General features: G+C 53.0%; 1 protein-coding gene across 2 annotated transcripts in view; it reads left to right on the forward strand.

The window, feature by feature from the left end:
• PPP1R12C (protein phosphatase 1 regulatory subunit 12C) overlaps positions 1-26,737 on the forward strand; it is a 70,578-nt gene extending 43,841 nt beyond the window's left edge. For both annotated transcript variants that reach the window (XM_029584828.1, XM_029584829.1), the window contains exons 10-22: positions 6,123-6,290; positions 6,668-6,762; positions 11,575-11,697; positions 12,032-12,122; positions 12,629-12,757; positions 13,287-13,365; positions 13,480-13,577; positions 14,048-14,106; positions 14,304-14,418; positions 14,745-14,849; positions 14,939-14,989; positions 15,749-15,799; positions 24,969-26,737. In XM_029584828.1, coding sequence (XP_029440688.1) covers positions 6,123-6,290; positions 6,668-6,762; positions 11,575-11,697; positions 12,032-12,122; positions 12,629-12,757; positions 13,287-13,365; positions 13,480-13,577; positions 14,048-14,106; positions 14,304-14,418; positions 14,745-14,849; positions 14,939-14,989; positions 15,749-15,799; positions 24,969-25,055 — 1,251 coding nt within the window. In that variant the 3' untranslated portion in view covers positions 25,056-26,737. The remainder of the gene's footprint in view (positions 1-6,122; positions 6,291-6,667; positions 6,763-11,574; positions 11,698-12,031; positions 12,123-12,628; positions 12,758-13,286; positions 13,366-13,479; positions 13,578-14,047; positions 14,107-14,303; positions 14,419-14,744; positions 14,850-14,938; positions 14,990-15,748; positions 15,800-24,968) is intronic.
• The last annotated feature ends 343 nt before the right edge of the window (positions 26,738-27,080 follow it).

The raw sequence follows: 27,080 nt of genomic DNA on the forward strand, positions 1-27,080 counted from the left end.
CCAACGTGATCCTGGTGGCACCGGAGTGGCCACGCCGGCCGTGGTTCGCAGACCTCGTCCAGCTCACAGTAGCGGCACCCCTTCAGCTCCAGGGAATGGCGGGTCTACTCCATCAGGGCCCCGTCTGTTTGGAGGATGCGGATCACTTCCGTCTCTCGGCATGGCTTTTGCGAGGAATCGGCTGAAGAGAAAAGGTTACTCAGATGCGGTGGTAGCCACGTTGCTACGTTCCGGGAAACAGTCGACGTCCCTGGCTTATGTCCGTGTCTGGGTAGTTTTTGAGGAATGGTGCGTGCAGCGTGGGGTGGACCCCACTACGGCTTCTGTCTCCGCCATTCTGGCATTCCTCCAGGCAGGTCTAGACAAGGGTCTGGCTTGCAGTTCTCTACGGGTCCAAGTGGCGGCGATTGGTTGTTTGCGAGGTAAGATCCATGGTACGTCCCTGGCTCTTCACCCGGATATCTCCCGTTTCCTTCGGGGAGCTAAGCACCTTCGTCCTCCATTGCATCTCCCCTGTCCGGCTTGGAACCTTAATTGGGTTCTCTCCGCTTTATGCGCGGCGCCGTTTTAACCTTTGAAACACGTAACTATTACGGACCTCACGTTGAAGACGGTGTTCTTGGTGGAGATTGCTTCGGCACGGCGTGCTTCAGAGTTACAGGCCTTGTCCTGTAGGGAGCCCTTCTTGCGTATTTCCGATTCCGGTGTTTCTTTGCGGACGGTCCCTTCCTTCCTGCTGAAAGTGGTGTCGGCCTTCCATGTCAATCAATCAGTTGCGCTGCCCGCTTTCGCGGTCGAGTAGCCCTCTGATCAAGTAGCGAGGGAATTACGGACGATTGACGTAGGGAAATCCCTCCTTCGCTATCTGGAGGTCACTAATCCATTTCGGGTCACAGCTCATCTGTTTGTTTTGTTCTCTGGTCCAAAGAAAGGAGCGGCAGCGTCCCGCACACCGTTTGCCCGTTGGCTCAAGGAGGCCATTGGTTCGGCATACTTGGTGCGGGGAAAACCACTTCCCATGGGTCTTCGGGCTCACTCGACTAGCTCTCTAGCTGCGTCTTGGGCGGAAGCTTCTCAGGTGTCGCCTCAAGAGATTTGCAGGGCGGCTACCTGGAAGTCGTTGCATACCTTTATCCGGCATTACCGGTTGGATGTCCGGGCTACCGATTCCGGGGGATTTGGAGAGAGGATACTCCGAGCGGGACTCTCTGCTTCCCACCCTCGGTAAGTTGGCTCTGGTACATCCCAGGTGTCCTGGACTGATCCTGGTACGTACAGGGAAAGGAAAATTAGTTTCTTACCTGATAATTTTCGTTCCTGTAGTACCAAGGATCAGTCCAGGATCCCGCCCGCAGTGCTGCGCTGAAGTAACGGAGAGTCCGCTCACTGTTCTGGATTAATCTTGTCCGCTTGTTTAGCTCTCTCGGTTGGAGAGTCCGTTTCCAGAAGGGGTGTTTTCTTTCCCCGTTCTATTAGCGGTTTATAGCTAGTTTTAGTTCTAGTTCTCTGGTTGTGTTTCTACTTTGACATTACGTATGACTGAGGGGCTGTGACTGGCACAGGGGCATATATGGCTCCGCCCACAAGTTTTAGTCTGTCTCCATCTACTGGTGCGGAGTCACAACCCAGGTGTCCTGGACTGATCCTTGGTACTACAGGAACGAAAATTATCAGGTAAGAAACTAATTTTCCTTTTCGTTTCACCTTGCTACACTAGTCCGCTCAAGACAAGTGTTACTTTCTCCTACCAGCAGATGGAGGCAGAGCACACAGTTTTCCTTGGTGACATCATCGTCCTTACATAGGGATGGTCCAGCAGAAGATAGGATGTGCTGGTGGTGCAGCAAGACGTGGACTAGGCCTGCCTCCCCTTTTTTTTTTCTTGGGGTGTGGCAGTGACTAAGGGCCGGGCACCCGGTAAGCCCAGTGTAGCGAGCCTGCGGTGAGAGCTCATAGTCTCAGAGGGGACTTGGTAGCACCCAGAGGGGTTTAATTTGGCAAGTATTAAAAACAAAACATTTAGAGGGGTGAGGGAGTTCTGTGCTGAAGAGAAGATCCGCCTCCTTCCCCCTCTCCCATCTCTTCCATCTTGGACTTGAAGGCCTGCTAGAGTTGGGGGGTGAGGGGACTTGCCTGCTTTGGGGAAGATTGTTTTTTAGCTGGCTCCACTTCCTGTTCATACCCCCAGATCAGTCCAGATCAGTGGGTTTTGCATCCCTTCCAGCAGATGGAATTTAAAAAAATAAGATAAGAAAAGAAGATGATATAGTTTTAGTATAGAATACGTTTAGAAAGAAGACAGAAGAAGTGAAGTCGGAGCTCCCCAAAGTGTAGGTTCCTTCGTGGGCCATCCCTCTGATTCTGCAGGGGGTTGGAAATCCCTGGCCAGGCTCGACCCTTGATTCCAGAGGGAGGGAAAGCCAGGGGTCCTGGTTCCCTCGCTCCCCCTGAAGCCTTCTCATCCAGTCCGGCCGTCTGCCGCAGCCAAGAGCACCCAGAAACAGGAAAGTAGAACTTCCCTTTTCCTAGCGTGTAGCCTGATGGACTCAGGACCAAGGGGGTTATGTGCTCCCCTGCCAGCAGATGGAGACTGAGTCAGGTTTCAAAGCTGACAGCCTAGATACACCCCTGCAGTGACCTCAGCCATTCAGTATCTCTCCGTCTCCTAGCAGATGTGGATTGTGCCTTCCCTATCGGGAACACAGTACTCTTTAGAAGAGGAAATTTTATCTTTAAATTGGAGAAAAGATTGAGCCCTGCTTTCCTGTGCTGATACCTAATGGTCCCTCCCCCAGTTGAGAATTCCTGAGGTGATTTCCGAGATTCCTCAGAGGTGGGCCTTGGTCTGGTAGCCGGTTCCCAGTGTGGACTTTGCTGCTGAAGCAGCTGAAAGGCAACGGGTGCAGGAAGCCGAATGTGGCAGTGACGCCCTATGCCCTTTTCCTCCGCAGCCGGAGACCGTCTCTGTACTCAGCCGGTAAGTGCTGAGCCCAGGAAAGTAAAGAAGAACTCCTCTGATTCAGAGATGTGGAAGGGCTTCGATGTGTCTTTCCTCCGGTCTCCTTGCTCGGCGCGCCATACAGATGACATTCCCGAGAAGGGACTAGGTGTGTCTCTTTGCCAGATTCACCACCCAACCCAGAGACTCCAAGCGCATCAGTACCCTTTGAACTGATTGCTGACAGAGATCCTCTGACTTCGCCTGAATGAGCTAGTGCACCAATACACCCTCCCTTCGCAATACGGCTTCTGCCACCACCATCACCTTTTGGTGAAGGTACGCGGAGCTGTTGCCAAACTGAAAAGATCATAAGCGTCAGAAACCTCTGGTGCTCCAGTCTGATGGCTATATGCAGATATTCCTGTGTTAAGTCGAGAGATGCCAGAACTCTCCCTGAAGAACCGCCAATATGACAGACTTCAAGGTTTCCATGTAGAACCAAGGTATCTTGAGTGCAGCATTCACCTTTAAATCCAATATTGGACAAAATACCCCCCCCCCTTTTTTTTTTTTTTTTTGGAACCATGAAATAGATGGAATATCTCCCCGTTCTTTGTTCCCCCTGCACAATAGGTACTGTAGCCCCTAGATAATGTAAGCGATCTGTCGTCTCTTGAACCGCTAGCCATTTTGCAAGAGGAGCTCAAGGGAAAACTAGATAAGCATCTCAAGCCATACGAGCAAATTCTAACACCTAGCCATCTTTTATTAGGATCCACTGATCCGTTGTAATTTTGGCCCACTTCTCGTAAAAAAAAAAAAAAAATGCCAAGTGCCCTCCGATGGCCAAAACCGAAGAGTGGCTCGTCCCTATTTCATTGCGAGGACTTCGCACCTCCAGCACCCGGGCCAGCATTGTCTCGTGATGGCTTCCTACCACCTTGAAAGGACTTACTCCGGGTCTGAGATCTTGCTGTGGTTTGTCTCTGAGGGCCCGAAGAACCCTTAGCTTGTCGAGACCTCCTATCCTCTCAAAACCAGGCCTGAGGAAAAAACGTCTTCCCCTAGGCCTGTCATCTGGCAACTTATGGGCCTTGGATTCTCCCAGATGCTTCATCATTTGCTCCTCTCCAAACAATAGCCTTCCTTTAACTGGAAGAGCTCCCAGCTGAGATTTGGACCAAACATCTGCTGACCAATTCCATAGCCACAGCAATCTCCTGGCCGATACCAGGATCCTCGAAGATGTCCAGATCAGGTCATACAGAGCATCAGCCCCGTACGCCATTGCCGCCTCTAAACATTCGGCCTGCTGTGCATCTGGACCAGGCCCAGCCTGCATCTTTTGCCGTTGCTGACCCACCGCAGAGAAGTTCTCGGCATAAAACTGCTGCAAATTGCTGCTCTTATACTCAAGAGCCAATACTTCAAAAATCCCTTTGAGATGGAGCTCCAGCTTGTGATCTTGGATATCTCTCAGAGCAGCTACTGGAATAGTGGTCATCTTTGTGACCGCCGACACGGCGGTGTCAACCTTAGGGATTGCCAAAAGCTCCAACGTCTCTTCGGGTAATGGATAAAGCTTCGCCATAGCTCTGCCAACCCTTGAGCCGGACTCTGGAGTATCCCACTCTCGAACTACCAGCCTCTTCACTAACTTATGGAAGGGAAAATCCTTAGCTGTGTCCCGCAAACCATCCAACACTGGGTCCGCTCCCTCCAAATCGGGCTTTTCCTGGGGCACCTTGATCCCCCAACTCCTGGAACACCGAGGGAATCAGCGGCCAGAGTTCCTCTCTTCAGAAGTGGGTTACCATCTTAGGATCGTCCCCTTCGACGATTGGTATCTTCTCTGGACCTTTGACTGGGTCTGCTGCATTTGGGACCCTGTCCGCCGCCGGGGCACCTCTCCTTTTGCAGCCTGCAGATCATGAGTCATCTGTATCATCCGCTCCACTTGCATGGGAAGAAAGCCCCAGCACCCGACAAATACTCTCCGAGCTCTTCCTTTTCCTTGGGGCTGGTGTTTTCAGAGCAGCCTTCGCTTCCTCCCGACCGAGCTAGTTGGGCTTTGGTGCTTCCCCCTTGTCTCGACTGGACTGGGTAGCAGGCTGAAATGGAAGGAAAAATGTTTACCTGTTAATTTTCTTTCCATGAATCCTGCTACACCAGTCCAGGACACTCCCAGGAAGCTGGGCTGCATTGAGAAGGAGGAAGTCTTTGTCCCCAGAGAGGTAGATCCTGTGGTCAGTCTTACTCTCCTGTCCTCCCAACACAACAATAGGGAGGCAGGTAGCAGACAGCTAGTGCATGGTAAGAGAATCTTCTCTCCAAAATTAAACATTTCTGAAGTTTGAAATTTGTGTTCCTTTCAGTGCTTTGTTATAGAAACACTGAGTTGTTCTGTGCTGCACCACCTCTAAGGAGGAAAGCTGTGTTCTTTGTCTCCATCTGCTGGTAGGAGGATATAACTCACTTGTCTCGACTGGACTGGTGTAGCAGGATTCAAGGAAAGAACATTAACAGGTAAAATAAAAAATTCTCCCTACCCTTGCCAGAACACAACACTTGAAAATGAAATGTCCTGATGAGCATGGAGCGATGTGGCTGTCCTTTTTTTTTTTTTTTTAGATGGTGCTGTGCTGGCTGACGTGCTCATGTGATACCTCCTGCGGCGTACAGCCCAGCCCATTCCTGGTTTGCGGTGGGACTCGTGTGTTGTTAGCAATGCAGGCACTATCACATCTGGGCTCGGCCTGCCTGGATTAGATAATCCAATCACACAATGGCAATCAGGAATTGTTCTTTCTCCCTAGATGGAAAAACCGCTAAAGACCATAACTTCTCTGTGATCTGTTGGAAGCTGCTTTGACGGTCATTGTAGGCAAATTCTGGCTCTGCTGGGCTTAACAACACAGGCCATCCTGCAGTAGAAATGTCACTTAATTGGGTAATTTGGATTGCCAGTGCTGGCTTTTATTTGTGCAGAAAGGACCATGACACAGTCCTCCTGTTGGGTCCCTCTGCTCGTCCCCGGGGATGGGGGAGGCTGTACTCCGCAGAAGCGTCCGTGGGGCAGTATCTCTGTCACACAGATTCCTGCGAGACTGCAATGTGACCTCTGCTCCAGACCCTTTGCACCCCGTGACCCATCCCTTCTCCTCCCTTTCTGTACACTCAGTTTGCCAGCCGCGGCTTGGAGAGAGACGATGTGTCGCTGGCCCCATGGAGGGCGAGTCTACGCAAGACGGGCAGCTTCGGGGTCCTGCAGGATGCCAGAAAGGGAGAGGTCAAAGAGGCAGGGGTCAAGCGCTCAGCCTCCAGCCCTCGTCTGGACATGGGGGAGAAGGTAAGAGCTGCCTTGGGCATTAGCAGGACTGGCTTTCGAGCGCCTGCTTAAGCTTAGGTGGTGCTGGGCACCTCTGGAAATCTGGGTTCGAGGTTTCCAGGTAAACCAGCTAAGTTGCTGCAGGTCACGGGGGGATGCTGCGGCCAAACACGGCCAGAGCCCAAGGGGAGGCTGTGATGCCTGGTATTGGCCCAACAGGAGGTTAAATCAAAGAGCTGTCCAGCTCGCTCCCACAAAACACCATCTTGGATGGGCCGTTTGGTGTTCTTCTGCCGTCATTTCTATGTTTTTATATCTTTGCATGCGTTTGATGAAAGGCCTGTATAATCTCCAGCACCGGTGTGCAGAGCGATCGTCACTTCTCTTCTCTCTTGCAGAGTAAAGAACCTCGTCTGGCTCGAGTCCCCCCAACTCCCGGCAGGAGGATCTTCACCTCAATGGAGACGGAGGCGCATGGGGAAGGCAGGCTCGAGTGAGTAAGCACGTACCGTACAAGGGGGAGGGGGGAGGCCGCTGGGGCAGGAGCAAGCATGAAGAGCATTGGAGAATGATGAGGGGGATCTCTCCCACCCCTTTTAATAACACTTACAGTTCTACTCTCTTATTCTTATCTCTCCTCCAAGTTTAAGACCCTTGTTGCAATGTAACTTTTGATCTCCTTGCACTTGTTTATGTTCTGTTCTTTGTTCTCACCCCTTGTTACATGTAAACCGGCATGATGTGGTTTCTAACCATGAATGCCGGTATAGAAAAAACGCAAATAAATAAATAAATAAAATAAAAATAAAATAAATAAAACACTGGGTAAAACCAGGTGAACTGTCTAATACGTGGGGGTGGAGGGCTTAGATATCAGGGTACCCCGGACCGTAAAAGTCAGGGCCCAACGTTGGCTGTGGCCTGAATCCAATTCCCCTCTCCCGGTACGTACCCAGATCAGTCCAGACTCCTGGGTTTTGCCTGCCTGCCAGCAGATGGAGACAGAGAAAGTTTCATTGTACATAACCCAGTGCATCACCTGCAGTCCCTCAGTATTTCTCTGTCTCCAGCAGTTGGTGGAGGTGCAAAACCTGCATTTCCTAGCGTGTAGCCAGATAGACTCAGGACCAATGGCAGGGACCCGGTCGGCATGGACAAAGAAGAGGATCCAGATTCCTTGGAAGATGGGGCAATCATCTCTGGTTTAGAACCGTATCAGACCATGTTACAGTTTTTCCATAGAGACGAATTGCCGGCCCTGATTTCTCAGACCCGGAAGATGCTGGAAGTTCCTGGGGCGGACTCTATGACGGAACCAAAGAAGAATCCCATTCTAATTTCTCTACGGAAAGTCTCTTGCTACTTTCCAGTACTGGAAGCCATCCAGGAGTTGGTTGACCTGGAATGGGATGCCCCAGAAGCAAGTTTTAAAGGGGAACGAGCGTTAGAAGCTCTATACCCACTGGATCCGGCAATGAGAGAATGTTTGTGTTTCCCTAAAGTGGATGCGCTGGTCTGTGCCGTCTCTAAGTGAACAACTATCTCGGTGGAGGGAGGAGCGGCCTTAAAGGATGCGCACGATAGGCGGATGGAGTTTATCCTTAAACAGGCCTTTGACGCAATAGCAATGACCTTACAGTTTGCTTCTTGTTGTGCCCTAGTAGCTTGTTCGTGCCTGCGCCTCTCTCAGGACGTGGATGACTCGGGGGCGAATTCTAGAGTGGTTATGGAACCCACTGCCACCTTTTTAGCGGACGCGGGCTCGGAACTATTGCGTACCTCTGCCAGACAAGTGGCCTCAGTGGTGGCAGCCAGAAGACAGCTATGGCTGCGGAATTGGTCAGCAGACGCAACCTCCAAGGCAAATCTCACAAAAATGCCCTTTAAATGATCTCTCCTCTTTGGAAGTGAATTGGGAAAGCTGGCCAGTAAATGGGGCGAATCTCCAGTACCCCGGCTACCAGAAGATAAGAGAAAGCAGTCACAGTGCCCCTTATCCATGAGGGGTCAATCCAGGGGCTCCCAATGCTTTCACCCCTACAGAAACTTGACATTTCAGAGGTCTTTGTCCTTTGGGAAGTCTCAGTCCTTTCAGAGTCAGCAGCCCAAGAGAGGGTCAGGCTCAGGTTCGTCCCGAACCCCCCCAATGAAGTTTTGCTGACCCACTCTCAGAACAAGGAGATAAGGGGTCGACTGTCCTTCTTCTACCAACGGTTGGGTCCTTTCGCCCCATTCTGGACCTCAAGAGCATCAACCGACATCTACAAATAATTAATTTCCGCATGGAAACCCTAGGCTCCATGATAATGGCCGTACAATCAGGAGAGTTCTTAACCTCCCTGGACCTATCCGAGGCTTACCTACATATTCCAATCTGTCAAGAACATAGTTTCCTACGCTTTGTGATACTGGGTTGCCATTATCGGTTCTGGGCACTGCGTTTTAGCCTAGCCACCGTCCCCAGCACATTTTCCAAGATTATAGTGGTCATAGTGGCAGCATTGAGAAAAGAGGGAATCCTGGTTGATCCTGGCAAAGTCCGTGGAAGAGAGTCTCCAGGTGACCAACAGGGTGACCTTCTTGCTTCAGGAACTCGGTTGGGTCGTAAACCTGGACAAAAGCATTCTCAAACCCTCCCAGTCCTTGGAATATCTGGGAGTCTGGTTCGACACCAAGCAGGGCAAGGTCTTCCTCCTGACCACGCAGATAAGGAAGTTGATGTCCCAAGTGTGTCTGTTGATGAACACGATAAGCCCAACGGTGTGGAGCTATCTTCAAGTCCTCAGTTTGATGGTGGCAACCCTGGAAGTAGTGCAGAGAAACTTGGCCAGAGTCGGGTTATCATTTTTTACGTCTCCGTTTCAATAAAGGAATTGAAAAAGACTACAGGCATCTATCTCTTTTGTATTTCCATGGCCTGTTTTATTAAAGGGGTGAAGCACCTTCGGCCACCCCCACGGTGGCCAGTTCCCTTGTGGAATCTTAATCTAGTATTGGACTTTTTGGCAGGGCTCTCCTTTCGGCCACTGCACAGTCTTTCCTTGCATTTATTAACCCTGAAAACTGTGTTCCTGGTGGCAATATGCTCGGCCTGTCGCATCTCTGAACTACAAGCATTGTTGTGTCTGGAACCGTTCCTCTGGATGATGCCAGGAGCGTTGCAGCTTTGTACCGTCCCATCCTTCTTACCCAAGGTAGTCTCGGAGTTTCATTTGAATCAGTCCATTTCTTTGCCATCCCTAGATAAGCACATGGACACAGAAGAATGCCGCTTCCCCTGCTATTTGAATGTCAGTAGGCTTTTGGGGCAGGATCTGGAAGTTTCAGAACTGGTCCGAAAGACAGACCGCTTGTTTGTCCTTCACGGTGGAAGGAAGCAGGGTGAACCAGCTTTGTGGGCTACCATAGCTCGCTGGATTGAGGAGGTGGTCACAGGAGCCCATGTGAAGGCAGGAAAGCCATTACCCCTTCAGGTTAAAGCTCATTCCACTAGGGCTCAGGCGGTCTCATGGGCGGAAACTAGACTGCTGTCTCCCGTTGACATCTGCTGAGTGGCAACGTGATCCTCCTTGCACACCTTCTATCGCCGGGACGTGCAGGCCTGAGAGGACCTTGCCTTTGCAAGGGCAGGGGAGCATAAACCCATTGGTCCTGAGACCATCTGTCTACACTAAGGAAAACAAAATTATCAGCTAAATAATTTCTCCATTTTCTGCCATCGTTACTATGTTACTTTGTACTGGAGTATCAGGATGGTCCCCGAGTACTGTGGAACCCTGAAAGCTAAAGAATGGAAATGAGGAAAAGCGAGCATGGGGGGTAACCTGCTGGTGTGGTAGTTACTACCCATAACCAATAAGCCTTCATACTGTTGATGCAGCTCCATCATTGCTCTCTGCTTCAACGGCAGGGAGAAATGGGAATTGGATTCGTTCAGCAACTGAGGGCCCTGACTTTTACGGTCTGGGGAAACAAGCATGGGGGTAACTCGCTGATGTGGCGGTTACTTCCCTTAACCAATAAGACTGATACTTTGATGCAACTCCAACATTGCTCTCTGCTTCAATGGCAAGGGGTAAAGGAGAATCGAATACAAACAGCAACCGAGGGCCCTGACTTTTATGGTCTGGAAAACAGATAAGCATGGGGGTAACCTACACGGCGCAGCAGATACTACCATAAGCTTGCTGGGCAGACTGGATGGACCATTTGGTCCTTTTGTGCCGTCATTTCTATGTTTCTATTTATTTATTTATTTATTTATTTATTTTTAATTTTTATATACCGAAGTTCTAGTAGGGACTACAAATCACTCCGGTTTACATAAAACGAAGAACTGCTCAACAGATAGCGGAGCTTTACATGGAACCGTATAACATATGGAACAGTATAACTGGTTGACAATTTAACATAGTGCTAAATAAAGTGATAATATTTTAACTGGTAATAAATAAAGAAATATAATATTTTATATAATAAATAAAGAAATATATTTTATATAAGAAGTATAACTATTTAACGTAGCAATAAATATAAATATAGGCAATGCCTAATATATATATGAAATAAAGTGAATTTTTTTTTTTTTTTAAAGTGAATTTTTGAGCTCACAGATAATTGTCCAGTTGCAGATTCTTAAAAGTAGTACTATACATTTCCCACAGACTTTTATTTGCCATGTGTGTTTCTCTTCACAAGGCTGTAAGCTCCATGGAGTAGGGCCTGTCTCTTTTGTGTGCGTATGTTGTTGTGCTTCACAGTGATAAATGGTCCATCTGTTCACGTGTGCCCCCTATCTGTTGATAGCTCGGCTGAGACCACGTTTAACTTAGCCTTGACGCTCTCTAATAACTTACTATTGCAATTGGTCGACGACGTACAAGCTATATAAAAATCAGTACAGATAATATCGTCATCTTCCCAGACCTATGACAGGTGAGATGCTGCTGCGCTCTCCTATTATCTTAGGGAGGAAGGGGAACTTAGCTACTGGTCCGTAATTATTCAAAAGTAGGAGAAAGAATTGTCTCTGCGAGTTTAACCGGAGCCACACAGTTTTTCAGAGAGGAGCAGGGTGCTTGTAAGAGACCTGATTTAGCTGCTTTAAGCAAACACGTTCACCTCTCCCCCTGCTCTGCGTTTGTGTGTTTCTCTGTCTGTATGGTGGCGGGACACCTTTTGTCCGTACAGAATTGATGGGCTAGGAGGTCGGGTGTCTCCTTGTGTGGGATATGTGTTTTTCATGGTCTCCTCCTCCTCTCTTCCATTCCCCTCACGCTTGCCATCCATCCATCCACCCTGCCAGAGGCTCAGAAGGCGGGCTGCAAATGAAGATTGACCCGGTTTCCGGCCCTGTGACTGTGACATCGCCATGTACCACTGCAACCACCACCGCCACAAGCTCCACAGACCTCTGGGACCGGAGAAGGTAAGGTGGGGGGGTGTCCTATGCATCCTTACCCACCTCAACCTAAACCAGGCATTGAGATCCAAACTTTCTTAGCAAGGGGTCCTGAGGATCACCAGCCCAGTGACAGAGGGGAAGGACTCTTGTCCCTTCCATGGCCAGTGAGGTGACTCTGTGATAGACTCTGAGCGGCTCCAGACCACTCGGGGTGTGGAGTGGAGGGGCCATGACCTTAACTCACCTCTCTCTCTCTCTCTCTCTCGCTCTCTCTCTTTGGCCTCAAAATATTTGTTGAAGTTTATCTTTCCAGTGACCCTCATTATTCATCTTCTCTTCCCTCCCCCTTCGCTGCCAGGTCCTACCAGACGCCGGTGCGCGATGAGGAGTCTGAGTCCCAGCGCAAAGCTCGCTCGCGGCTCATGCGGCAGTCCCGCAGGTCTACGCAGGTACAGGCCCCTGCGTCCAGAGGGTCCGGGGAATGGCAGCCAGTCGCGCGGCTGAGGCACCTTGGTTTTTGTTTTGTTTTTTAATCCTGTGGATAGTTTTGCCCAGCACGTGGAAACGGCAACAGACTGCCCTCCCACGTAGGGGGGGGGTGGGGGCAAGGGGTGGTGAGCCAATTCTGTTTTTTTGTGTGACCTCATCACCTTACACGCGAGACCCTCTTATTTCTAGAAGAGTGCCAAAGGCAAGTTCCGGCTGTCGCCGATGACAGTGAAAAGCTATAGACACCCAGGTTCCCTTTTCCTCTTATCTAGATTTGCCTTTTAAACATTTCTGCCCTTGCTGCATGTTCGGGGTTCTCTTACCTGTCTTGAGCAGGTGGAGATCACGTAGGTGTGATGCCTGCCGGCCCCGCGGTAGGGTGAGCACTGAAGGAGCGCCCTGCAAGCACTTGCTCTCATGCAGCCCCTCGCTGTCACCTTCTTCCCTCCCCCCCCCCCCCCCCCAGGGTGTCACCCTCACGGAGCTGAAAGAAGCGGAGAGGACGCATGGCCGTTTGGCCTCGGGCTCAGAGGCGGTGCCCAGAGTAGATGACCGCAGGGATCGAGGAAAAGAAGAGCTGTCTTCAGAGAGCAAGGTAAAATGCAAATCGGGACTCTGGGGTGCTGAGGCAAGGGCAGGAGCTGGGCATGTGAACCTCGCCCCCCGTGGGGCACTGGGACTGCATGGGGAGAGGTCTGGAGACTCTTTTATGCTGTCTGAAGCACCAGACGCTGTACACGTAAGGCAGAGTCCCTGCTCCGGGGCGCTTGCCGTCTTGTCAGGACAGGTAGATGGACAAATGTTGTGTTTTACTTGGCTACACCCCGCCTTGAAAATGTTCAAATGAAATGTAAGTGGCCGGGGAGAAGCAGGGATAAGAATTAAAGGGGGGCGATTAGAAGGGGTTTACCTTGAGGGCGGGGGGGGGGGACGGACCACTCTGTCTAATTGAGTAAGGCTGCAGGAATCGGGTCCTTGCCCTACAAATAGCGTATAAGAAAGATAGGGAAATGGGGTGGGTGGGTGCTGGGCACGGTAGGAGCCTGGCATTTTAGCGCTCTACGTGAATGCGCTGAACAGATCCCCCCTCGAGTAGCTGTGTCTCTCTCTCTCTGGACCCGCAGGAGGAATCCCAGGCACCCAGCCCGGCGAGCCCCTCCTCTCCTCCCGCCCTCCATACTGTGAAGTCCCAAGGAAGGACAGGTGAGAGCCCTCCTCGGGAAAGGCCGGACGGGAGAAGCAGCAGCTCCTCGGCTCTTTAAAGCGGGGGCCGACTTGAAGCTCTGAGTGCTAACGGCTCTGTGCATCTTCCCACAGCAGCCCCAGAGGCTGAAGGTCCTGGCGGGGAAGCGGAGCCCTCCGATAACTGTGACCGGAGGAAAGCGAGGCGGGGGAGACCTCAGAAGGCCTCCCAGGTAAGCGATTTGAGGGGGGGGGGGGTGAGGAGTCGCCAGGGGGGAAAGAAACCCCAGCCTGGGGTTTAGACAGCCAGAAATCACACTTCCCTCCCCTCCCCCCCCCCCCCCAGGGTGCTGATCTGCCTCCCCCCGCAGAATCCTTTTGGATTTCGAGCCTCTGCTGCTATGTCCTTGCTGTCCCATGATGCTTTTCTCCGCTTGCTCGTTAATGGTGCGCCTTCCGTGTGAAAGGCTTCCCCACACCCGTACTCGGGTTTGTGGGTTAGGAAGAAAACTAGCAGAGCCAGGCAGCCGCGAGCCCCCTCCCCTTCTCAGCCGGAGGCCCCAGGCCCGCACGGACCGCGTTGGAAGATGTGTCCCGGATGACTGATGGCTCTGCCTTTCCCAGATCTCTTGGGAGCGCGGCACCGCTTCCTCACCCCTGCTTCTTCCTTCCTGCAGTAATTCTCATGCCTCTGTTCTGCCAGGGGGAGGAGAACAACGAAGACCCCGAGCCAGTGAACGACGAGGAGGCTCCAGGACGTGGGTAGGTCCTACGTTCACCTTCTGGGCTGGGTAACCTGTTCGAGGATTACGGGGGAGGCTGGGGGGCTTTTCTGGCTCTTACTGAGGGGAGTCCAAATGTATGAGGGGTCTCCATCGGCGCTGGGTGGGAGAAGGGGGGAACAGATGAATGCCGGCGAGCACCCTCCCTCAGCTGAGCCCAAGTTGTGTGCTCCACAGAGTGTCCGGCTACGTGAACAGCCTCTCGCTGCCCAGTAGGACGGGGACCTCCAATCACCAGAGACACAACTGCACTTTTGACTCCAGAGAAGAGGTCGACGAGGGCTATAAGGAGGTAGGAAGCACCGGGGATGGGGGCGGGGCCACTGCATGTGCAGCCCTGCGGACAGAGGGGGGTGGGGCTACCACCACGGGGGGAGGGGCAGTGTCCCTTCCATGGCCTTAGTCTCCCGAAAGACCTGGATGGTCAGGGGCTGAGAATGCGGTAACAAAACGATAGCAAACAGATGGTGGAGAAAGGGTTTAAATCCGACCCCCATATCATCTGATGCCTTCTGCTGGTGATGTGGGGAGCACAGGGAAGCCTGACTTTGTCATGTGACGGAGGGGCCTTTAAGCCAGCTTTTTTATCTTTTTTTTTTCCCCGGCCTGTACCACCAGCTCTACCAGGATCTGCTCTCGGAGAACGAGACACTGAAGGAGCAGCTGCAGGAAACGGAGCTGAAGCTCACTCAGGTGAAACTGGAGCTGGAAAGAGTCATGCAGGTAAGCTGGGAAGGCAGCAGGTGAGGCGGTTAAGCCCCTTCCTCTGCCTTTGCCCCTTCCTCTCATCACTTTCTCTCTGTCCTCCACAGCGACAGGAGCGCCACACGGAGAGACCGGCCTTACTGGACCTGGAGCGCTTCGTAAGTAGAAGCCATCTCCTGGGGTCCCGTCTCACTCCTTATTCAGACTGGAAGGATAGGAGTATAAGTGACTCCCTCTGTGGTCACAAAGAGCCAGAGATTAGACCTCAGGCCGAGGGAGATAAATGGGATTCCCCAGAGGGTCCCAACCCAGCTATTTCCTTGTCCTCATGCCTTACAATCTAAAGAATTCCATGTGTCTGTTTGCTCACCATAGAAAAAGCTGCCGCTTTTCTGTTAGGAAGGGAAATCCGTCCATCCTTTTTTTTTCTCTGCAGGCCTTCCCCCCCCCCCCCCCCTCCCCCTTCCCTGTCCTCAAAAGGAACTGCAGGCAGATCATGGTGTGGTTCAGTCAGACCCCTCATGAAATAACAGCAAAGCCAGATCGGACGCAATCCGGAGGAGCTCCTTGCTTCAGGTCACCCAGTGGTGCCAGAAGTGGGATTGGGGAGTGCCATGGTACTGGACTGTAGTTATCAGGTTCTTCCCCCTCCCATGCTCTCTGCTGTAAAGACTGGGAAAAGGCAGGCATGGTTGGCACACTCTCCTGGGCTGTCCCAGGCCTAGCGAGCCTGGAGAATGAGGCAAGGCTGGTGGAATGTCGTTGGGGGGGGGGAAGGGGGGGGGTGTGAGAGTGTGGATGTGTGTCTTTGTGTCTGTGTGTGTGTGGGGGGGGGGGTGTTTTGCTTGCTCCAACGTTTCTCGCACGCATGAGGGGAGCCATGGGCCTGACCAGAGCCTGTTACTGTGATTCCCTAGGAGCGGAGGTCGCTAGTGAGAAAAGCAGCTGAGATGGAGGAAGAGCTGAAGGTAAGTACATGCTCTCACTTACCCCCCCCCAAGGTTTCCTTAATCGCTTCCCATGCATGCTTCCCCAGGGGTGTGGAGGGTGGTAAGGGGAAGAAAGAAAAATTGGTTCCTGAACATACCCAGATCAGCCCAGATCAGTGGGTTTATGCACCCCTACCAGCAGATGGAGACAGAGAACAAAACCTTTGAGGCACTGCTACATAACCGAGAGTGCCCCCTGCAGTCCCTCAGGATTTCTCTGTCTCCGGCAGATGGCAGTCCTGACTGATCTGGAGTTAGAGTTGAAGCTGCTCCTCGAGGTTGCCAGGTTCCTTAGTGGGCCATCCCTTGAGTTGAGCCGGGCGAACAGGATACCCCTGGCTGTTGTTGCCCGCGGGTTCCAGGGCCCCTGATAACCAGGGGAATGGCACCCTCTTCGTGCCCCGAGGTCCCCTCCTCTCCGCCACTGGCACCCTCAGGGAAGTATCCCTTTAAGGGCGTTTTCCTTTTGGTTGTTTTTTTTTCTTTTAGTAAAGTTTTTGTGTTTAAAACAAAAAACAAAGGCAGCTGTTTTGCTAGCGAGGGACAGCCAGGTTAGTCAGCCTGCGGTGCAGGGTCGGGGCGGACGATTTGGTGAGTGCCGGGATGCTGAAGGAGTGGGAGCAGTATCTGCCGGCTTTCTGCCGAGGGGTGGGGGGTTCCCACAGGACCCGATCACACCGGCGCGCCGCAGCTCATTTCAGCTTCGGGCGGCTGTTGCTGTTTTTAGCCGTTCGATTTCCTGACTGTCTGCTATTTACAGGGCTTCCCCGGCGGGGATTTCCCCTGTGACCGGCCGCGATTTCAGACGATTAGAGCCCCTTTTGCATGTGTGTGCTTCCCGCCACTGCAGCCTTTCGCACGCACCATTAGGAGGCGCACAGCGATGCGGCCTAGGCTTGCCCACGTGGTGCAGCCTCTCCCAGGGGCAGGAAGCTCTTCAGTGTTGTAGTCAGGGATGTCAGAGAAACTGCAGGTTAGAGCCCTGTAGGACCTGTGGTACCTGGTCTGCCCACCTTAATTCCCTCTCCCTGTGCATGGGCTGTGCTTCAGGGGGAGAGGGTCCTAAGGCCTGGAGGCACTCTCGGAGGGGTCCAAGGTGGGGTTCCCTGGCCTGGCTGTTCCCGGTGACTGTCCTCTGCCTCTCTCCCCTGCGGCGCAGCTTCATGAAGATGGCATTGAGGAGAGGGCAGTCTCCGTGCCCAGTAGCCCTGAGGGAGTTACTGAGGGTCAAGGGGGGGTTTTCTCCAGTGTTTGTTTTCTTGATGCACGAGGCCTTTCTGGCAAGGAAGACCGCTAAGCGGAGGTTCAGGGACAGGCCTTCCAGACCCCCCCCCCCCAAGAGACCTCGGGCATCCGCAGGGGTGTCCTCAGTGCGACCAGAATAGCATCGCAGGTTATGAGCCATGCGTACAAATCTGACCCCGAGAGATCTGGAGGACTCAGGTGACCAGCAAAATGAAGGGGCGTCCCCTTCGGCTGCGGATCTCGAGAGGGACCTGGCTGCAGACCAGATTCCAGGTTTGGCTAGGAGCAAGGATGAACTGGACCTCGCGGAAGCTGCCGGAGCAGATGGGGATGACCCCGGGTGCTGCTTTTGTTTAAGAAGAAAGAGCTCCGGCCCCTTATTCCTCAGGTGTTGGAGGAATTGGGTGTTAAGCTGACTTAGGAGGAGTCGGACAACGAGGGCGTTAACCCGGTTCTTGAGGGTCGCGGGGTCCTCCCAGTGCCTTTCCCATTCCGAAGAAGATCCAGAAGCTCATTAATCGGGAGTGGGTCTCCCCAGAAGCGGGCTTGAAAGTTGGAAGGGCCATGGCTAAATTGTATCCCCTGTTGGAAGAGCACTTAGATCTCCTTAAAACGCCCAAGGTCGATGCGGCGGTGTCCGCCGTGACCAAGAAGACTTTGATTCCGATGGGGGCATCGGCCCTCAAGGATATCCAGGATCGTAAGCTGGAGATGTAGGCGTTGAGTCTCCGGGCGGCGGTGTGCACTAGTATGATGCAGCGTGCTTGTTTATGCTGGATCCAGAAGCCCCAAGAACAAGCGTCCACGGAGATGCTATCCTCCTCACAGGCAGCCCGTCTGGAGGCGGGGGTGGCCTATGTGGCAGATGCCTTATATGATTTGGTGTGCACCATGGCTAGAAGTATGGTCTCGGTGGTAACGGCCCAGCGACTCTTGTGGCTCCGCAATTGGTCAGCAGACATGTGGTCTAAGACTCAGTTGTGTAACCTTCCATTTAAGGGAAAGCTTCTCTTTGGGGAGGACATGGGACCAGCTCATGAAATCCCTGGGGGAAACCAAGGGCAGTCGGCTGCCGGAAGATAAGAAGGGCGTCAAGAGCTTTCCCGCTCAGCCTCATTTTTGAGAATCGAGGAGGTTTTGGACCAGTAGAGGCTCCTCTTCCGTGGGCCAAAAGCAATCGTCGAATCAACAGCGTTCCTTTCGGGGGGCTGGCCGGTCCTCCAGAGGTGGCTGTGGGCCGGGAACCAGAGCCGGTAAATCCTCCCAATGAGGCCACAAGCACCCACTCCTCGGTGGTGGTGATGGTAGGGAGCAGATTGTCCTTTTTTTTTCGAGGAGTGGGTCAAGATTACCTCAGGCCGGTGGGTGCTGGAGGTGGTAAGGGAAGATTGTGCCTTAGAATTTTCTCGTCCGCTCAGTGACACCTTCCTGGAGTGGCATTGTTCTTCTCAAAGCAAACGAGAGGTGGTGGAAGGAACCCTGCAAAGGTTGTTAAGCTTGGAAGTGCCATCCTTCCAGTTCCTCTGGATGAGCAGGAGCAGAGAAGGTATTCCATCTACTTTGGGGTGCCGAAGAAGGCGGGCACCTTCCGCCCGATCTTGGATCTGCAGAAGGTGAATTTGAGCTTGCGAGTGCCATGATTCTGGATGGAGACTCTGCGTATGGTGATTGCAGCCATCCACAAGGGGAGAGTTCCTGGTGTCACTGGACCACACAGAGGCTTATCTGCATATCCGCAAGGAGCACCAGAAGTTTTTCGCGATTCAAGGTGGTGGGTCAGCCCTTTCTGTTTCAGGTCCTTCCCTTCGGTCTGGCCACGGCTCCTCGAGCCTTCACGAAAGTGATGGTGGTGGGTGGTGGCGGCAACCTTGAGACGGGAAGGAGTGTTGGTTCATCCATACCTGGATGATTGACTCATCCGGGCAAAGATGGAGGAGGAGTGCGAGTGTTCGGTGCAGCAAGTGAGACAGCTTCTGAGCTCCCTGGGTTGGGTAATCAATCTGGTTCCCTCTCAATCTCTGGAATATCTGGGAGCGCACTTCGATACCCGGCAGGGCAAGGTGTTTTTCTCACAGCGGACAGAGTAGCGAAGTTGCAGGCACAAGTTTCCTGTTTATTGCATCTTCCAGTCCTGAAGATCTGGGATTACCTGCAGGTCCTGGGGTCCATGGCATCGACGTTGGACCTGGTTCCGTGGGCCTTTGCCTACATGCATTGTTGTCTCGCTGGAATCCGACGTCTGAGGAGTATTATGTTCCCCTGCCTCTGAGGTGGGATGCCAAGGCCAGCCTGGCATGGTGGCTGTCTCGGCCCAATTTGGACAAGGGAGTGCCTCTTGAATTTCCGGATTGGGTGGTGGAGACCACGGATGCCAGCCTCAAAGGTTGGGGAGTGGTGTGCATGGGACATTCAGCTCAGGGTCTCTGGTCGATGGTGTTCTATCAATTGCTTGGAAATGAGAGCTGTGCGCAGGGCTTTGGAGATGTTACTGTCCCTGGTTCAGGGTTGAATGGTACGAGTGTTGCCGGATAAATGCGATGACGGTGGCATACATCAAGCACCAAGGAGGAACAAGGAGTTGCGCTGTAGCTCGGGAAGCTCAACTGTTTGCGTGGGCGGAGCGTCACCTCGAAGGGATTGCGGCCTCCCATGTTGCGGGAGTAGACAAAGTGCAGGCAAACTTCTTAAGTCGACAACAACTAGATCCTGGGGAGTGGGAACTATCCCCAGCAGCCTGGAACCACATTTGTGCCATGGGTTCCTTAGCTGGATCTCATGGCAATGGGGGCCAACTTGAAGAAGGTACAATTCTTCAGTTGCAGATGAGAGGTCGGTTCAGTGGGCCTAGATGCTCTCGTGTGTCCTTGGCCGATGGGGATTATCCTTTACGTGTTTCCTCCATGGCTGCTCATTGGACGAGTGCTGTGTTGTATAGAGGCACATCCAGGGCCTGTGGTTCTGGTTGCGCCGGAGTGGCCACATCATGATGGTTGAAAGAGGCTATTTCTTCAGCCTATATTGCTAAAGGTCATGTGGTCCCAAGTGGCCTTAAAGCTCATTCTACTAGAGTGCAGGTGGCAGAGTGTCAGTTGGTGTCTCTTCAGGAGATATGTAGGGCCACAGTGTGATCCTCGCTTCATACTTTCACCAAGCATTACCGTTTGGATGTTCGGGCGCCGGAGGATGCGACTTTAGGTGAAAGTATGTTAAGAGCGGGTCTTTCGGGTTCCCGCCCGGTGTAGGGTTGCTTTGGTACATCCCGCTGGTCTGGACTGATCTGGGTATGTTCAGGAAAGGAAAACTGGTTCTTAACTGCTCATTTTCGTTCCTGTAATACCACAGATCAGTCCAGAAACCCGCCCCAGTTTTGTTGCCGAAAGACTGATTTTCCTGGTGCTCATATATGCCTTTTTGGCTTGTACTTGCTAGTTTCACCTGTTAAGTTGATTTCGTTATGTGGTTGCCAGGGCCTTCGGGGTCTTGGTTTTCATTGGTGGATCTCCAGTTCAGGGAATTCCAACCCCGGGTGTTTATAGTTCACCCAGCGAGAGGGGAATTGTATTTAATCTTGGCTTGGGCACAGGTCAATACTAAGGGACTGCAGGTGGCACTCTAGCAATGCCTCAGATTTTTGTTCTCTGACTCCACCTGCTGGTGGGAATGCACAACCCCAGTGGTCTGGACTGATCTGTGGTATTACAGGAACGAAAATTAGCAGGTAAGACACCAATTTTCCTTTGACTCAGATCTGCCCATACCTGCATCCTCTACTACTGCACCCACGCAGCTCCCGCAGGCTCCTCGCGCTTTCTCTGTGGATTTTGTCCTCCTGCTGCATGAAGCTTATTTAGCTCAGCAGGCAGGGCTGGGTAGCCCTCTCGGGGGTCTGGGCTGTACTTCTAGGCCTGAGCAGTCCCGTGGTAAAAGGCCTCCTTTGGGGCAGCATTTGCTGCGTCCTGTGCTTGCTGCCGAGGACTCGGATGACTCTGTTTGGTCGCGAGAGCCCCCCGGGGCGCAGGAGGCATTGTTGTCGCGGGACCAGGATGTTGTCCCGGATGTGGCCGGCTTGTCTCAGGGGCATCATCCGGATGATATTCCAGTTTCAGAGGGAGATGACCCCAAGGTCCTCCACTTGTTCCGAAAGGAGGAGTTAGGCCCTTTGATTCCTCAGGTCTTAGAGGAAATTGGGCTAAAAGTCCCACTGGAAGACTCTGATATGGAAGGAGCGGATCCGGTCCTGAATGGGCTTCGGGGTCCCCCGAGAGCCTTTCCCTATCATAAATCGGTGAAAAAGATGGTGGATCAAGAATGGGGAGCTCCCAACTCTGGCTTGAGATTGGGAAGGGCGATGGCTAAGCTCTATCCCTTGCCGGATCAGACGTTGGAGCTCTTTTCCCTTCCAAAGGTGGACGCTGTGGTTTCGGCGGTCACAAAGAAGATGGCGGGTCCATTAAAGGATGTTCAGGATCGGAAGTTGGAGATTCATCTCAAAAGGATCTTTGAGGTATCAGCCCTGAGTCTGTGGGCCGCTATCTGCTCCAGCTTCATGCAAAGAGCTTGCCTGCGCAGAGTCCAACAGCTTCAGGATGGGCAGGCAAAATCTGGTGATGAGGCGGATAAAGCTGAGCGCTTGGAGGCGTCAGTGGTTTACGTGGCGGATGCCTTATATGACTTCGTTACGTATTATGGGATCTGCTGTGTCAGCCCGGCGGTTATTGTGGCTGCGTAACTGATCGGCAGATGTTTCGTCTAAGTCGCAGTTGGGGTCGTTGCCTTTCAAGGGACGCCTCTTGTTTGGAGATGATCTGGAGCACTTGATGAAGGATCTGGAGGAGATTAAGGTGCATAAGTTGCTGGAAGACAAGCCTAAGGGCAAACAGCCTTTTCAATCTCTGTTGCTGAAACTAGCTGAAACGTTCCCTCCTTTGTTTTTGGGTTTTTTTCGGTACCATGAAATAAATGGAATACCTTCCTATGGAGGAATTGGCACTATAGCCTCCAGACGCCATAAGCGATCTCCCGAACAACTATCCGCTTAGTGTGGGGAACGCAAAGGGAAACTTGTCGTATTGGCCAAGCAAATTCTAACACGTAGCCATCTTCTATAACATCAGGGCCCACTGGTCCATAATAATTTTGGCTGACTCCTCGTAAAAGAGCGCTAAACGCCCTCCAAGAGCTGGAACCAAAGAGTTGGACCATCCTCGCCTCATTGTGAGGACTTTGTACCTCCAGTGCCTGGACCAAGTTATGTCTCAGGATGATCTCCATCCACCCCAAAAGGACTCTCCCCAGGATTGTGTGCTACTTTAATTTTGCTTCCAGGACCCCGAAGAACCTTTAGTCTGACGAAATTTCTCATTGTCTTCCAGAAGCTTATGCATTTAGGACTCTTAGTTGCTTCATTATCTGTTCCGAGTCCTCTCTGAACAAAGGCTTGCCGCTAAATGGAAGAGCACCCAGCTGCGATTTGGAGCAAACGTCTGCCAGCCAGTTCTGGAACCACATTAATCTTTTGGCCGACACCGCAGCCCTCATAATTCTAGAAAGTGTTCTGATCAGGTCATATAGGGCATCTGCCCCCATAAGCCACAGCCACTGCTAAGCGCTTGGCCTGTCTCGCTGACACCACTGCCGTAGCCTGCTGCTCCTGCAATTGCTGGACCCAGCGCAGGCCTGCATTTTGCATAAAACTGCAGCCCTTAGGCCCAGGGCCGAGACCTCAAAGAGTTTTATGAGATGAGCCTCCAACTTGCGATCTTATCCATTTCTTAAAGCAGCTAACCCCCGCTGCCGGGATGGTGGTAGTCTTGGTTACTGCTGACACTGAAGCATCGACCCTAGGCAGTGACAAAAGCTCTGGTGTCTCCTCTGGGAACGGATACAGCTTCGCCATCAGTCTGCCCACCTTTAAGCAAATTCTGAGGTCCGAGCTACCAACGTCTCTGCCGACTTGGGAAAGGGAAAGGCCTTCGCTGGACCCAGCACACTATCCAACACTGGATGTGCCCCCAGATTGGACTTCCTCAAGCGAAACCTTGATTTCTTGCTCCTCAAGGACATGCGGAATCAAGATCCGGACCAAACCTCTGCAGATCAGAACGTCAGCCAGAGCCTCAGAACAGCCTGCCCTCAACGGGAAGGCTGCCTCTTTGAGGTGTAGACCAGAACGCCATCAAGCAATTGCACCGTCGAAGCAACGCCTATGAGCGAAGTGCATCTCTGGGCCAAAACAGCAACCACCATGCCCACCAGGGCAGAGTTTAGCAGGCCTGCCGCTTTGGGCCAGAGAGAAGTGCCACAAACTCCTACTGGGAATCATCAGACCGCTCTATCAGGGGACTCGCACCAAAGAGGGGAAACCGAGCACTCTCCAGAGCAGGGCACGCAGGTTGAATGCCGTAATAGCACCGATCCTGGAGAAGGCTCCCTCCAAAGCCAGCCCCCTAAACTGCTAAAAGGTAGAATTCCCTTTGGAAGTAACCGGCCGCACCCTGATCCGCTCTCCTCTCCCCCCCGCTGGAGGGAAGATCCTTTAGGGTTTGCCAATCACCCGAGACATTAAAGTGGCTGTCGGCCCACTTCCCTCTGGCCATAACCAGGAAAGGGAGACAAAATTGCCACTGCCAGGCTATGGTGGCTGAGTCAGGAACCATCTTCCTCCTGCAGGTTATAACCGGAGGCGCTGAACCTGCCCCACAGGCCCTGCTTTCCGCTTTGTATTGGGTGCGATTAGTAGGACGGGAACCCTCTGCCATGGCTTCCGTGGAACTCCTCCTGCTCTCCATGGGAGCGCTGCCCCCTTCAGCCATGACGATGAGAGGAAAACTGCGTAACCACGCCCCCTGCCTTCGCTTCCCGTAGAAGCGATTACAATGATGCTTCCAAATGAAACTGTGTGCGCTGAGAGCTCTCGCTGGCCACGATGCCACCGGCATCTCTCTCTGCACCGGAGAGCAAGCACACTGGCGCTGAAACTAAGCTGCCTGGGCCGAGCGTGAATGCGCCAGGGGATTTCCTCTTCCTGCCTTCAGCGGGAGTGCGGGTGCAAATTGTCTTTGCCTGCATTAAAGGGGGAATGGTTTCCTCCCACCTTCAGCCACATAGCTGCCGTTGCAATCTGCACCTCCCCCGCACACTGCCTATAGACCCAACCGCTCGTCGGGAGAGGCTGCCTCCACGTTCCCCCGGCTCCAGCCACGGGGAGCGCAGCAAAGTGTGGAGGGGGGGTGGGGGAGGGAGAGAGGCCTGAGGGATCCGGCACCACCGCACTTCAGCGCTCTCTCAGGGCAGAAGCACACTTAAGGGTTACCAACTCCCTGCTCACCCACCCGGACCTAACAACCTCCTGGGCGGACTCTTCCAGACTTCTGTCTTCTTCATTTGTTCTTTTTAAAACATAACTCCAGACTGCGGGTTTTGCACCTCCTCCATCTGCTGGAGACAGGGACTGCAGGTGGCGCACTGAGTTATGTAGAGTGTCTGTGAAACTTTCTCTGTCTCCATCTGCTGGCAGGGAGGCAAAACACAGCAGTCCGGACTGATCTGGGTATGCACATGAACAGAGCTTTCCTTCTTTCTGTATGCTCACAAGGGCCATCCTGAAACAGTGCCTGTGTTTAGTATGCTGCTGGGAAGATAGGGCATGCAGAGAGCTCCTGCATGTAATCTCCTCCCTTTCCAGCCCGCCCGAGTGTGGGGCTTCATCGTGACCTGTGCCTGTCTCGTTTGTTTTGTGTACGGCAATGATCCTCGCTGGAGTGTTTCCCCTGATCTGGCCTGTCTCCCCTGACCCATCTCTCCTCTCACCCCCTGACCTTTTTTTGCAGGGCCTGTCTCCCCCGCTCACGGTGTCTCTCTTGCCCTATCTCCCCTCTTCCCCCCCCCCCCCCCCCCCCCCCAGGTTCTCTCGGATCTCAAGGCAGACAACCAGCGGTTGAGAGATGAGAACGCCGCCTTGATACGGGTTATCAGCAAACTCTCCAAGTGAGGGCCTCGGAGCGGAAAAAGAGAGAGACTGACGTGGGGAGGGTGGAAGGATACCGCTCCCCCGCCCTCCAGCAGCCTTGCAGCTGGTGCCAAGTGGAAGGGGGGCCTGTGCTGCCCCACTGCCCTAGGTGCCTGCAGCAGCATGGGATGCAGCGGACAGGACCACACGCCGTCTTGCTTCCAGCCATGTCATTTCATATAGTTACATATATATATATATATATATATATATATATATAGTGTTTTATATATATATATATATATATGTGTGTGTGTGTATGGTTACATCTCCATACTGTCTTCGCTTGCACGTGCAGGTTCTGCTTTTAGCTCTGGTTCCCACGGGGCCATATTACCTACCTTACGCAGTAGCAGCCCCATCCTAATCCCCACCCCCTGGCCTGGAGCAGCTGCCTAGAAGCCGATGCCAGCACCAGGCCAGTCTGTGATGGACCCATAGTACTGTCGTGTGCCACCTACTGCCTCCTGCCATATGGGATGGTGCCTCTGGGAGGAGTAGAAGAGGATGGAGTCCTTTCTACTGCTCAAGATCCCCCCCCCCCCCCCCCCCAGGGGACTGGGGTTGGTTATGAGGGATTCCTGTGCCATGGATGGGGGTGAGATTGTTTCGTGTTGGGGCAAGGTCGTGAATTATTGCATTGCACTAAAGGGGCAGGGGATGCCAAGCCGTGGCTTCCAGCGCGGACTTTTTAACCAAAAGTGGGAAGGTGACCATGCTGCTAAAAAAAAAAAAAAAAACCCGCCTCTTACTGTCGCCAAGGCCCAGCTCGCTCCCCTGCTCCGGGCCTACTCGCTGTCACTGTTAGCTTCGTAAGAGCTCGGGCTGGGGAGCGCCGCCCCCCCCCCCCCCCCCCCCCGGATCATGCTGCATGCGCACCCCCCCGTGCCCTCTGAAGCCACAGGGACACTGCAGCTTAGAAATGTGACGGCAGGGAGAGACCGCCTCCGGGCATATCCTGGAGCCGGGCAGGGGGAGCTCCAGCCCCTCCCCTTCGCTCCTGCTCCCGAGGCACTGGGAAGCTTGAGGCGGTCGGCAGCTACCCTCGCCCTCGCCCACCCGTGGCTCGCTTTGCGGCCCTTGCCCGGGCCAGCCCAAATGAGGAAGCCTGGCTCCGTCCTTCAAGCTGATTTTCTTCTGTACGTTTTGGGATGGTATTTACGGTAGCAGGAGATGTGCTGGCTGTGCACTGATTTATAGCACTCCAAGGTACCCCCCCCCCCCCCCCCCTCCCAGCAGAGAAGCCACCAGGGGTCCCGTCCCCCCCCCCCCCCCCCCGTCCCACCTTGGCCCGCAGCTGCTGCTTCTCCTCCATCCACTTCTCCTCTCCCACCCCAGATTGTCAAGAAGCCAAACCCCTTTGCCGTTCGTGAGCCACAGAAAAGCCACGAGACGTAAACAGTATTATGTCCTTTCTCTGACGTCCTCGTGCCATGTCAGGGTTCCCTTAGCCGAACCCTGACATTGGTTCCTTGCTTTTAACTTCTCTTGGACCCACCCCTGCAGTGCCAAGAACGTGACCCGGGGGGGGGGGAGGGGGGTGTCTCAGTTTACCAGGAACATGGGCATGGAGGGGAGAGGGTTAAAAACCTGTGCCCTGCAGTCCAGAGAAACACAAACCGTGAAAAAAAAAAAAAGCAGCGCAGCCACCTCCAAGAAGGAAAGACTGAAAGCTCTCTGTACATATGACAGCAAAGCAAACTTTATTTTCTCTACAACTGTGACGCTGGCCTGCCTGCCCGCCCGCCCACCGCCTGCATGACTCTGGCCGGCTTTGTCCAGACAAATATATATATATAGTAATTTTGTTATTTTAAAAGCTGGATGAGGAGAATGACTTTAAACACACCCACCAATAAAAGCAGCAAGAAAAATGCAATTGAATGGCGAAGATCTGTTTCTTGTGAGCAGGAACAGGAGGAAACTTATTTTATCTCCCTGTGACTCAGCTCTAATCCCGGCTCTGTCACTGACTCTCTGTGTGTGACCCTGGGGGGAGTCACTTTA

Source organism: Rhinatrema bivittatum, chromosome 19, assembly GCF_901001135.1.
Source record: "Rhinatrema bivittatum chromosome 19, aRhiBiv1.1, whole genome shotgun sequence".
In the NCBI taxonomy this organism is placed as follows: domain Eukaryota; kingdom Metazoa; phylum Chordata; class Amphibia; order Gymnophiona; family Rhinatrematidae; genus Rhinatrema; species Rhinatrema bivittatum.